Below are 12,426 nucleotides of genomic sequence, written 5' to 3' on the forward strand. Positions count from 1 at the left end.
CACACTTAGGCACTATAATATCTCCTGCGTAGTTGGCTAATCTTTCTTGAGATTGGCCGCCGTGGCCGAAATCGGTGTGGAGGACATTATTATTATTATAAAACATTGATTGAAACCGATTGTAATGAAAATATGATGAGTTGTTCTGAACAAAAAAAAATATTTTTTTTATTTGATTTTTTCTTTGTATGTTTGTGCTTCAATAATTAAACTCATTGAAGGACAAATATACATACAAGATCCTATTTTTATATGTGTTAAGCCGGGACGAGTAGCTAGTGATTTATAACTAAAAGCAGTAATTCGTTCTTGTACTTCTCGAATGTTTTTATAAGGGCACAAGAAAATTCCGACGAGATGTAGTCTCTGAAATGTGACAGCCTACATTCAGTAATTGTTGTAATGTCACTCGACTAATGAATGTGATCTAGGTGAGGGACATGACGAATACTTAATCCATTAAGTAAAAGCTTCATTAAGTAAGCTTGAGATGAAGGTACAGTTTTTAAGAAATTAAGCACTGAATAATCTCTTTGAGAATGTTGGATGGAATGTTCTAACAAAATTCCATCCAACATTGCTTTTTTTGAATAATGCCATACTACTTGATTGCATATTATACTAAACTAAGCAACAAAGTAGGAATATTATTATTATTAATAGAATGAAAAATGTTTTTAACAAAAAAACAATAAATAACACATAATAAGGAGATTCGGTAATGATATTTTCTTGTACCTTTGCTTTGTATTATTTTGTTTAACCCCCAAATGAAGGGTGTTATAAGTTATACGTGTGTAACTATGTTTCTGTTCGTCTGCGGCATCGTTGCTCCTAAACGAGTGGACCGATTTTGATTCGGTTTTTTCGGGTTAAATAAACTTTATTCTCATCAAGAAACACATTCACTAAAATGAGAACATAATATTACTACAACAATTGCCCAGCGGCGTGGCAAAGCAGCATGTATACATGATATTATTAAATGATAGAAAAATACAATTTCGAAGAGGGTATCTGTGAAAATCTTGCATTATTGTCGATTGTCTGGTCTTATCGCAAATACATGGATTAAGTACAGCTAGGAAGTGGTATGAGTGAGTGTTTATTATTATTTATTGATTTTTTATTGCTACATTTTATACTATTAAATTTAATAAATTATTTTACATTATTATATAGTTTGTTTCATTATGTATTCCTGTTATTTTATAATTCTTTGAACATATATTTTTAATAGTATCTTGAATGAACTTTTTTCTATTGAGAACCTGATGTAATCGAGATGGTGAGCTTATTAACCACAAAGGAAAGTGATAGTTAAAAATAGTGCATCATCTTTATATCGATTTATAAATGTACATTTGTAATTAAACATCAAACAATTATGTAAAATTCTTTGTAAGTCTGTGTGTAAATCTTTTTCGACAAATAAATAACTAACATTTATTAATTTTAATGTTCTTATTAAACATATTCCATTACTTTAATCAAGATATAGCTACTGAACTATAGATTTAATGATTGTGTTTAAATGTTCTTAGTAGTATAAGATTACCTATCCATAATATTATATTACTCCTTAGAGAATCGTAGAACCTCATAACTTACATTTAAGTAAAGTCAGGCTCAAGCTTACGGTGATAAATCGACGCTGGACTTCTTTTCCGCAGCCACAGATTTTTATTTATTTGATTTTATATATTAAATTATTGTAATAGTATTTGGTCTTTTGCATATATAAGAAAATAAGTGTATTTGATGTAGTTTTTAGGGATTTATTTTAGCTATATATTAATAATATATGAACAGAATCGAGATTTCTTTAGGACAATATATTTTTGTATCTCAATAACATCTCATAGTTAAACCGTCTGATTTTCAAATATTTTTAATCAATAAAAAATATTTAATCGCAATAAAGGCAAAGGATGGAATTTACTTTCCAAAAAAAACAATGAATCTATAACATTATATACTGGTGGTAGAGCTTTGTGCAAGCTCGTCTGTTTAGGTACCACCCACTCATCAGATATTCCACAAGCAGTACTTGTTATTGTTGTGTTCCGGTTTGAAGGGTGAGTGAGCCAGTGTAATTACAGGCACAAGGGATATAAAATCTTAGTTCCCAAGGTTGGTGGCGCATTGGCTGTATAAGCGATGGTTGACATTTCTTACAATGCCAATGTCTAAGGGCGTTCGGTGACCACTTCCCATCAGGTGGCCCATATGCTCGTCCACCTTCCTATTCTTTAAAAAAAAAAAACATTAGACAAACTTTAAAAGTCATGTTTATTTATTAACAGTACATTTATGTCCGTATAATATTCATTTTACATTAAAGTATTTCATCTAAATACCTTAAATTAACTGACAAGCTATAATTATTAGATAAAGATATAAAATTAATATTAATCCTTCTTGAAAGACTTTCAATTAATTTTCAATTGTGTTAAAATGCCCCTCGTTAATCGATCTAAGGTATTCACTTTGTTGTAGCTCACCCTTATCACTTGAGAGTGATAAGATAATGACACTGAGAATGCTATGTGCTTTATCCACTATAATATGCTTATATTAGTTTCATTATCCATTGTTCCATCCAAAGTTATCCATTGATAACTTTAATATATATATATGTTAAAAAAAATCATAAAAATACAAAAAAAAAAAACAAATGAAAAATATGTCTAACATGCACGAGAATGATGAGTTGGACTTTAAGACTTAACTAATCAAATATTTTACAACTCGCAAAAAATAATATAGGTAACAACGAATGAATGAATGTTTTGCCGCTATACATTCCATTTATACATATATATTGCAAATTATTTTCCTTCAGATATTATATCAATTTGCACATTTCAATATTATCTTTAGTATGCTATAAAACTGCCATTAATAAAACTTTATTAATAATTTTATTTATTATGTGAGTTATTTATTATATTTAAAAAAAAGCATAAATAAATAATCGTTCATCAATAAAATAAAATAATAATATAATAAAACTAGTAGTCAAATTTCTTATTCTTATGTATGTATATGTAATATACTTGCCTGTCCATCCTTGTTGGAGTCAGCCCTCTTCCTCAGACCTTCCCAGATCTTAATCATGATCTCGTGGGTCTCAGTGTTCTTCGCATCTCCGGGCTTCCAGCCTCGAAGGCTGCAGATTTTCTAAGAACAAAATTTGTTTGGTTAACAATACAAATTAATCAGGACTCAATATGACTTTGTGCGATTGTTATAAAATTTGATACGTCGTACAATATATATATATATATATTATAGAACTTACTCTCTTAAATTATATATAAAGTAAACAAACTTTAATTATTTAATTATAATCGACACATTTTTTCATTCATCTATCCATTTCCCTCTTTCCTCGTGGTCGAGATTTGTCCAGTAGCTATTTTTAATTTTAATGTGCTTATTTAATTCACAATCTAAGTAACAAAAAATAATGTTCCATAATTGGTACGTATTCTTTTTATAATGTTAATTAATCTATTGAAATCATTTGAGAAGAGGCAGAATGGTCTTAGCTATGAAGTATTAAATATCATATTTAAATATAATATGATATAATAAAGATACATGACATATAATGACACGAACACAATCGCTTTACACAAAACATACTTGTAATAGTATTAGTAATAGTGTGTATAGTATTATAAAATTCAGCTTAATAATATGATAGCCAAAAATATAATTAAGAATATACCGTGATTATTATGAACACGATTGCACTTTTTATTTCATAATTGGAATGGACTCCTGCAGGTATTAGGATGACAAACTAACCAACTCATCCCTTTTATTTACTCCACACATCACTAGATGGCTTTTAAAAATAATTCATGGGCCCATTTGCAAATTTCACATTCTGTCCTTTCTAAAAGCTTTATTGCTTGCCTAATTAGTGTTTCATATATTTTAAAATGTTACGAAGCAACAGTTGTCATGATATTTTAAAACTGTAACAACATTATTAAAAGATATGAAGTTCTATTAACAATGAAGAACAATAATAACGAAATTACTACGGAATCTCAAATTAAATTTCTTAAGCTTGTATTCGTAATTTAATATAACCCATATTTCCATTAAAAAACCTTATTCTTTTATATTGAATTTTAAGCTCTTTGATCACTGCAAAAAGATAAAACTATTTGATCAATTAAGCTTGAAAATTCCTTCTTCAGCTTTAAAAGAATCTGCAATTTCGATCTGAGCTACTTTGAAACTAATTATCAAGTGAGAGAAGTCCTATTGGATAACTTTACCGGGAAAAATCCATTAAAAAAGATTATACATATAAGTGAGTAAGACACACGAACAGATGGATTATCTAATGAATAATGCCACCTCTACCTTCTTGGGTTGCAGATATAACGTAACAGGAACAAATTTCGGAGCCATCAGTGTTATTGTTTATTTTAGGCACGAAATCATTCATGGCATAAAATAAGGAATAAAAAAAATTAGTGATGTCATACTCCCTCGGAATTCCTTGGAAAGCTAAATCTGAGGATGATACACCCTATTAATGTCACTTCGTCTTCGAAATGTGAATTTGAGAGACTAAAAAATATAATCCGCGTAATGTCTAGCAGACATTCGGTTTGGTGGACATTATATCATATATTACCCTCTAACCAACTTTTCTAGTAAATGAGTTATTCAAACGTCAAATAGTGTATAGCATGTTCAAATATTTAAATAAAGAAAGCTTTCTTTTTTTTTTCATTATTCAATTTAGGCGGAGGGATCACCTAAGCAAATTGTTTTAATAACGATAAAATAAAAATAAACTTATTTTTATTACCAATAAATTAATAAATACACCAACCTCGATAGCTAGCTCGAAATCTTTCCTCTCAATGGTACCGCTTTGATTGACATCTGAAAAGAAAACCGTTTTTAAAATCTATCGACACCGTTATTTAATGGGTGATTAGTTAAACATAATATCCTGGTACATCCTGGTTCATTATTCACACATGGCCATCTGATCCCAAACTAAGCAAAGCTCGTACTATGGAAACCAGACAACTGATATACTACTTATACTACGTTTCCTTTGTAAAAATATACTTACAATAACACATATATTAATTACACCCAGACTTTGGATAAACAGACATGTTCATGCACACAAATGTCTGTCCTGAGTGGGAATCGAACCCACAATCTTCAGCCAGAAAAGCAAGTATCTACCAACCACGCCCGTCAAACAAACAATGCTGTATCTTCTTCTTTCGAATCTCAGGTCAATGACGTCACAAAGAAAGTAATCAGAGTTTAACCAAGGCCCCGTTAAACAACGTTTATAAGTAGGGCCATATGCTTAAAACTATGATGAAATATGATCTTTACTTAAAATAAGCGTTACTTTTTAAAAATATAATTTTCAAATGTAAAATTTTATGATATGATCCATAAATATTTATATATATTGTTATTTCACTTTAACTAACTTATTCTGAAAGGATAGTAAGTTTACTGAAAAAAAAATTATTTTAAAATATATATTACTTCATTTTCTTCATTCCATATATTCCGATATATATTATTTTATCTATTTATTCAAATTACTTATAAGCGCTTTCGAATCGTTATTACAGAAAATTATATTGAATTTAAAGCTATTACTGGTTCTAAATGTAGATATATTGATCTGGCAAGATATTTGATATATTCCGGTTTGAAGGGTGAGTGAGTCAGTGTAATTACAGGCACAAGGGACATAAAATCTTAGTTCCCAATGTTGGTGGCGCATTGGATATGTAAGCGATGGTTGACATTTCTTACAATGCCAATGTCTAAGAGCGTTGGTGACCACTTACCATCAGGTGGCCCATATGCTCGTCCGCCTTCCTATTCTATAAAAAAAAAAAAATATCGGGAAGAACCAGAAAGACATAGAAATAATTACTATTCTTCAACAGTTAAATACATAATATGTTATGCTACATTAGCCTTAAAGGAAGTAAAAGTAACAGCTTGTTAAATTACCACTGCTAAATCACGCTGCTTCTATGGGTACACGTGGCTAACTTTCGTATACCAAATGCAGGTCTCGTCACGATGTCTTGTTAACCGCTGAGCACGAGATGAATCATAAAGAGCAAGCACATGAAAATTCAGTACAGTTTTCTCGGGTTTGAACTCGGCATCGGTTAAGATTCTCGTCTTCAAGCCAATGAGCCATGGCATAAAAAAACTTTTATAAAATTCTTACCAAAGAATACATTGAAGACATACAGCAGCTTCTTTCGTCTAAATGCGGAGATAGACATATTTATTTTATCTGTAACAATAAAAAAGACACAATTAGATAAATTTGCATTTCTATACGGAAAAAATTGTATTATAATGGCACAATGTTTTATCCTTTCTTTGAACTTCTTAGGCAGACTTGATCGTAATATTTGTCGTGCATTAAAGCGAAACTGCGTATACTTTGAACAATTTGTTACATCGTCGAAAAGATCTCAAGTAAAACGAAAATTTCATGATATTTTTTTATAACCTTATACGTTTTTATATGAATTCTTAAATTACAAAAAAATATGTATTCCTTCAAATAATCTCTTGTAAGTCATGTTGTAACTAAAAGGGTGTTGGCATTTAATTGAAGCAAAAGTCTTTCTGTAGTTGGGGTCTTTTTGTTTCTCTCTTGTTTGTCAAGGTCTAGCGTCTACACCAATTTGTGCGAGTACAAACAGTCTTTAGGTACAGGGATTATAGAGTAGAAAATAAGTAATGCTATGTTCCTTATGAAGATTGGGGATGTGGTGTTCTGGTATTAGATAATACAAACAATATCAACGGCTTAATACACTATGCATTTAATCATTATCTGGGGTTGACTGCGTAGGGGATATAATTTTATTATTATTATTACTTATTCATAAATGGAAAATATGTTCATTTTAATATAATTTATTTTGTTGAAAGTATTTAAAATTGAGATTTTTTTTATAAATTGGCTTATTCGGTTATATACAAGAAAGAAAATCGATAGTTTAAACGAATTCAACGAAGTATTTATCAATAAAGGCCTAACGTAAATTTAATCTAACCCTTAATATATTTCTCGCTTCGTTTAAGGTTACTAGAAACTTTAACTACTTGCTCCATTATATATTACAAAACCCAGTAGATGGAGCCCATATCAATTGTCGAAGCGATCGGTTGAACGGTATAGAAGATGAAATCCTGCAGCGCAAACATTGAATAATTTAATCACGTTTTCCATGAAAAATACATATATTATATTTGTACCAACTTTCATATTGATCGTTCGAAATCTATCTTATCTATATTAATCGCAAAGAGATATATTAGTTTTTTATTTAAGGTTAAATTACTAAAAATAATTAAGACAGGAATAAATAGGAGTTTTTAAAACATTCAATTAGAAGAAAATGTAAAACAATGATGCCTTTTTCTTAATTAGTATTTTTTCAATACAATGTCACCAGTATTGGAAAATTGTACTTGGAAAAATTATCGTAGAACGATCGGGTGCGCCCGAAGGAAAATAGCAAAAAAAATAAAGCCACGAAGACTTAAGTTTTTACAAGATACATTTTTTATAATATCGATTACGTTTCTTTAAAAATAACTGCCATAATATATTGGCGTAAAAATATTTTATTTTCGTTAAAGTACAGAACAACCAGTTACGTACAAAGAAATTTGTGAATTTGACACCGTCCTCGTAAAAAAAAACAAATAACAGCCCGTTTATGGCGAATTGCTTAAGTATCTTGTGCTGGAAATGATTGGTCTCAAACCGCAGTGAAGCAGTGTGCTTTATGACACCCCACTGCGGTTTGTATACATGGAACGAAATTTCATCTGATAAATCCAAGTGTGCTCACGATGTTTCCCTTCATTAATATGCAGTTATCGGTTAAGATTCATAAGAAGAATTCATAATAAAAAACATAACTGATATTACTATTACTCCTCCTCCAACCAAATTCTTTCAGTTGTTAATAAATTACATAGTTTTGGTAGCGATCTTATTAGATCGTATTGACACTGGTTCCTTGGCATTAATACCATCAGCACCAGAGTTTTATAAACATAATCTGGGTGTTTGATGCGCTGATGCTGTATTGAGAAGTCAATCTCCCATTTGCCTGGTGGTGTTATTTTTTTGACGTGTTTTTTTTATGTCATTTTACACGTAAAATTACTACAAGTTCACATTAATACTACAGAATAAGAACGGCAAAAACAATTGATCAGTATTTACTACAGTATTACTGTTTAAAACCATATAACCTTCAACTAATATCCCTAATGTTCGACAAAAGTATATGAATATATAATACCTGTTTCAAATTCTAATTAAGTTTCCATCGTGTTGTCCAAATAATTTTCGAATTAGCAACATTTTGGAGTTAAATCTAATAACTTTGTACATGTTCTTCGTAACCGCATAACGTAATTAGTAAATAATGTTATTAGAGTAACACTTGATAAGTTGCAATAATTAGTACGTCAGCCGCAACTCGCGAGGTCTGCAAAATCTAATTAAAATATAATTGGGAATAATGAACACCGCTGTGATAAAAAACACACCTAATAGATCATTTTTGTTAGTTTATTTATTTAGAATATTTTCAGGTTGTAACATCAACTTTCTGTAAATAAAGTAATAAAAAACAAATAACTTTCATAAAAAATGAAAACGAAATCTTTTATGTTACCTTGCTTATTCTATGGTAGAATCTACATTGCAAAATTATGTTTTTTTTTACTTATGGTATAAAAACTGATAGAGATGAAATGTGCCAGTTATTAGAATATGTGAATCTTGGATATGATTGCTCGTTGAAGCCCCAGTAAGCAAATGTAGTGGACTATGAGTTTATCTTGAGCTCAATTTGTAATTAAAATTTATATTGTCTGTACATGTACGTGTGTGGTGTGGGGGAATACACCCCAAATCTTCTTCTCAAGTGTACAAAAATAATATCACCCCAAAATTATACAATATATAGTAAATGTTTTCAAAAGAGTCTGTTCGATGGAGATAAATTATAATTACATAAAATACAAGCTAAAATAGGTATCAGATACCGGGACTTTAATTAAATTTGATAAGCATCTTTATAGAACTTAATTCTTTACAAAATATGCTTGGAAATTTATAAGGCTAGGGTAAAATTTACTTATAAAGGTTTGCCATTAATAAAACAATGAATATTCTTATTACTTGGGGAACTTATAACTTTATTATGCTACTAACATCGGGCCCAAGAATCCCTCTTTTTTATGAGTTCATTCAAATACATTGTTTTATATTTGAAATTATATACAAATAACAAGGTTTAAATGGTGAATTGTATTTACAAAAACTGCTTTATAATCGTTTTAAAAATATGTATGTATATCTTATTATAAACCATTTCCTAATTCGTCAATTCACTTGCAACCTAGGGAACTAAGACGCAATGTCCATTGTATCTGAAGTTACACTAACATTATAAAATATTAAGGACAAATACAGTACACAACATTTTTATTGGTAGGTAATTGGCATCACCTTCCATACATTACCAATATTATATTGTATCTGTATTACATATGTAGGTATTTTTATTACGTGTTTAGACTGAAGTCATTAGCGATTTCACCTCATGATGCATTTACGTCTTACCGAGGAAAGCTGGATATCCAATATTATTTAAGTTCATTCAAAACGAACAAGTTCTTTTCAAATTATTTTTATTATTAACACCTAATTAAATTAATTGATAATGCATTTTATACGGTTTAATTATAGAAAATACTTTCAACAAATTATCGAAAATAAAACCGAACATTCCTGCTTGGAGGTAATAATAAGCATTAGTGACTTTTTTCACTAGCGTTTGTGCGTTCCGAATGATTGATGTTTTTAATAAAGCCCCCGTTCAATTCTGGACACGCTGCTACAAGAGTGAACGCACTACGTGACCCAAATATATTTTAATTACACCGTTCAGGAATAAGTGCAATATGATGATATGCAAAATGTTCAGGATATTCTAAGAACATAATAATGGCGTATAACTTTGTATTAATATAAGAAAGTTTTGAGTGTTTTTTCCCTTCTTTTAAGGCAGTTTTCTCACATTAATTAATTTAACACGACATAATATGATTAACAAAATAATAAATGTTTACCTTCACTTTCAAAATGTATAATATTCTTGCCTATATAATCGTATACCTATATGTTATTCGTATTGTATATATTATATGTGTTACCTGAAAAAGAATCCCATAGAAATTAAATCCCAAGAGGTTGTAAAGGGGCGAATGTACGACCTGATAAAGAGACACTCTTTTCCTGAAAGGAACACCAATTTAAATTTGGCGAGTATGTTTTTATACGTGGCATACTACAAACTGATTTCGGATAATCCCTACTACTTTCTACTGAGAAATAGCAAATCAGTAGAAGTTTAGAAGTTTCAATGTTTCACTCCCGTAAATCTGTGTGTACTCGGAAATTACATAAATCCGTTGTTCTTCACCTGAACTCACTTTGGTCGTGTCGTACTGTATTTCCATTGAATTATGAGAATGAGGGAATATAGAGTGCATTTGTGTTTGATGCACACACTGAAGCGCTATGATATCTCCGGTACAGTTGGCTATTCTCTGTTGAATGTCCACTGTGCCCGAAAGAGGTGGTCATACTAGTAATATATCTTAGAGCCACAGAAACACTTCTCAAAATTTATAGTTTCCTGCACCGCAGCACAGAAGAGGAATTACAAACATAAATTATTGTCATAGAAACTGCTATCAAATACTAATTTATAAACCGGCTAAATTGTGTCCATTCCACAGTAGTTATTATTTCGATAAAACATTACGGAGCTACCAACTAATGTTATTACGTAATTTATGGCTTGTGTCATTGTTTGCTAGTCGATTATGGGCTTAAGTTGATCAAAGGAGTGGTATCTAAAACCGAAAGCAATTTACTGGGGCTATTGCTATTATGAACACCTGACGCGGCCGGCTTATAGGCTTTTAAGCCAAACTAAACCGTCAGAATTAGCCCTGTCCAAGCTTGATTGACTTTACATAGCATTATGACGTCATATTGTTGAGAGATCAGACTATGCAGTGAACATTTAACTATCGTTACGGAAGACTACTGTTTTAATTTATACTAGTTGTATTATAACATTATTATACTTTATTTCAAACACAACTAGTATATACGCCACACCTTTGCAAAACTTGATTTTATTTTTAAGCCGTGGTGAAAACTCCCAAGAGAGATTAGTCAACCACGCATAGTTATAATAGTGGCAAGTGCAAAGTAATTTGGACCTGTGTTTCATATCTAGAAGATATTTTAAGCTCAAACAGCTCTGCTTCGTATTTCTATGGTAAAGTTTGAATGGTGAGTAAGTGAAGTTTTGAGTTAAGAATATGTTGCACAAGTCATAACTTTGTTACAATATTTAGCGTGTGACATGTTATTACTAATGTCTCTTCCAAAGTTTATGTAAATTGTAACAATTGTAATGTTACAAATAGATCTTCAATTTTGTTATGAAATATTTAAAAAAACCAACTCGAAATCAGCAATCGTGAAGTAAATTGTTGAAAATAAATTGACATACAGATATATTTATTTATTATTAACTAGGATGGGCTATCAATTGAAAAGCAAAAACGTATACAGTAATTAAATTTTCATTTTAAAATTGTCCAAGAGATCTACAACGGATAGATATATATGTATATTATATATTCGTGCATTTTTACCTAAAGTTACAGGTTCAAAATCAGAATAGCATTAATTGTCTTATTTTGTGTTAATAATTCAAGTCACAAAACTAGCAAAATTTGAATAATTGTTAGTATATTAGTGTGAAATGATCTTAACAACAGAAACCATATATTCGAGGATAGTCCTTTTCCCTGTTTCGAACAATGTACAATTATGTATAATGGCCCACAGGATGGTATACAATACCATTATTTGTTACGACTTGGTAATAAAAAGGGTTAAAACTATAAATAACACTGGAACACGGAAAACAAATGAATTGAAGGGTTTTGTAAAGTTTTCCGATATTGTTGGAAGGTATTTGTTTGGAGGATTTCTCTGAAGTACGTGATAAATACTTTTTTTACTAATACTTATTGTATCCGGGACTTGTATCTTGGTTTTGATCAAATAATCAACAATAATATGAAACAGGTTGGCTATCTAATTTTGAAAAACTGAATCTTCCATCGGCCTAAAGTAATTTTTGTTACCCTATTACAAGGCTTTGTGCAAACTTGTATGGATGAGTACGACTTTTATTAATAAATAATTTTACCGTCAAACAATAATACTTCGTATCGCTCTATTTCAAGTGAGCCAGTGTATGATAG

General features: G+C 30.3%; 1 protein-coding gene across 1 annotated transcript in view; it reads right to left on the reverse strand.

Annotated features, from left to right (window-relative positions):
* Nucleotides 1-12,426, reverse strand: part of LOC126772737 (calexcitin-1) — a 47,944-nt gene that overhangs the window by 3,978 nt on the left and 31,540 nt on the right. Inside the window, exons 3-5 of the mRNA XM_050493270.1 lie at nt 6,257-6,325; nt 4,865-4,917; nt 3,064-3,183 (exon numbers count right to left, since the gene is read on the reverse strand). Coding sequence (XP_050349227.1) covers nt 3,064-3,183; nt 4,865-4,917; nt 6,257-6,314 — 231 coding nt within the window. The 5' untranslated portion in view covers nt 6,315-6,325. The remainder of the gene's footprint in view (nt 1-3,063; nt 3,184-4,864; nt 4,918-6,256; nt 6,326-12,426) is intronic.

This window comes from Nymphalis io, chromosome 13, assembly GCF_905147045.1.
Source record: "Nymphalis io chromosome 13, ilAglIoxx1.1, whole genome shotgun sequence".
NCBI lineage: Eukaryota > Metazoa > Arthropoda > Insecta > Lepidoptera > Nymphalidae > Nymphalis > Nymphalis io.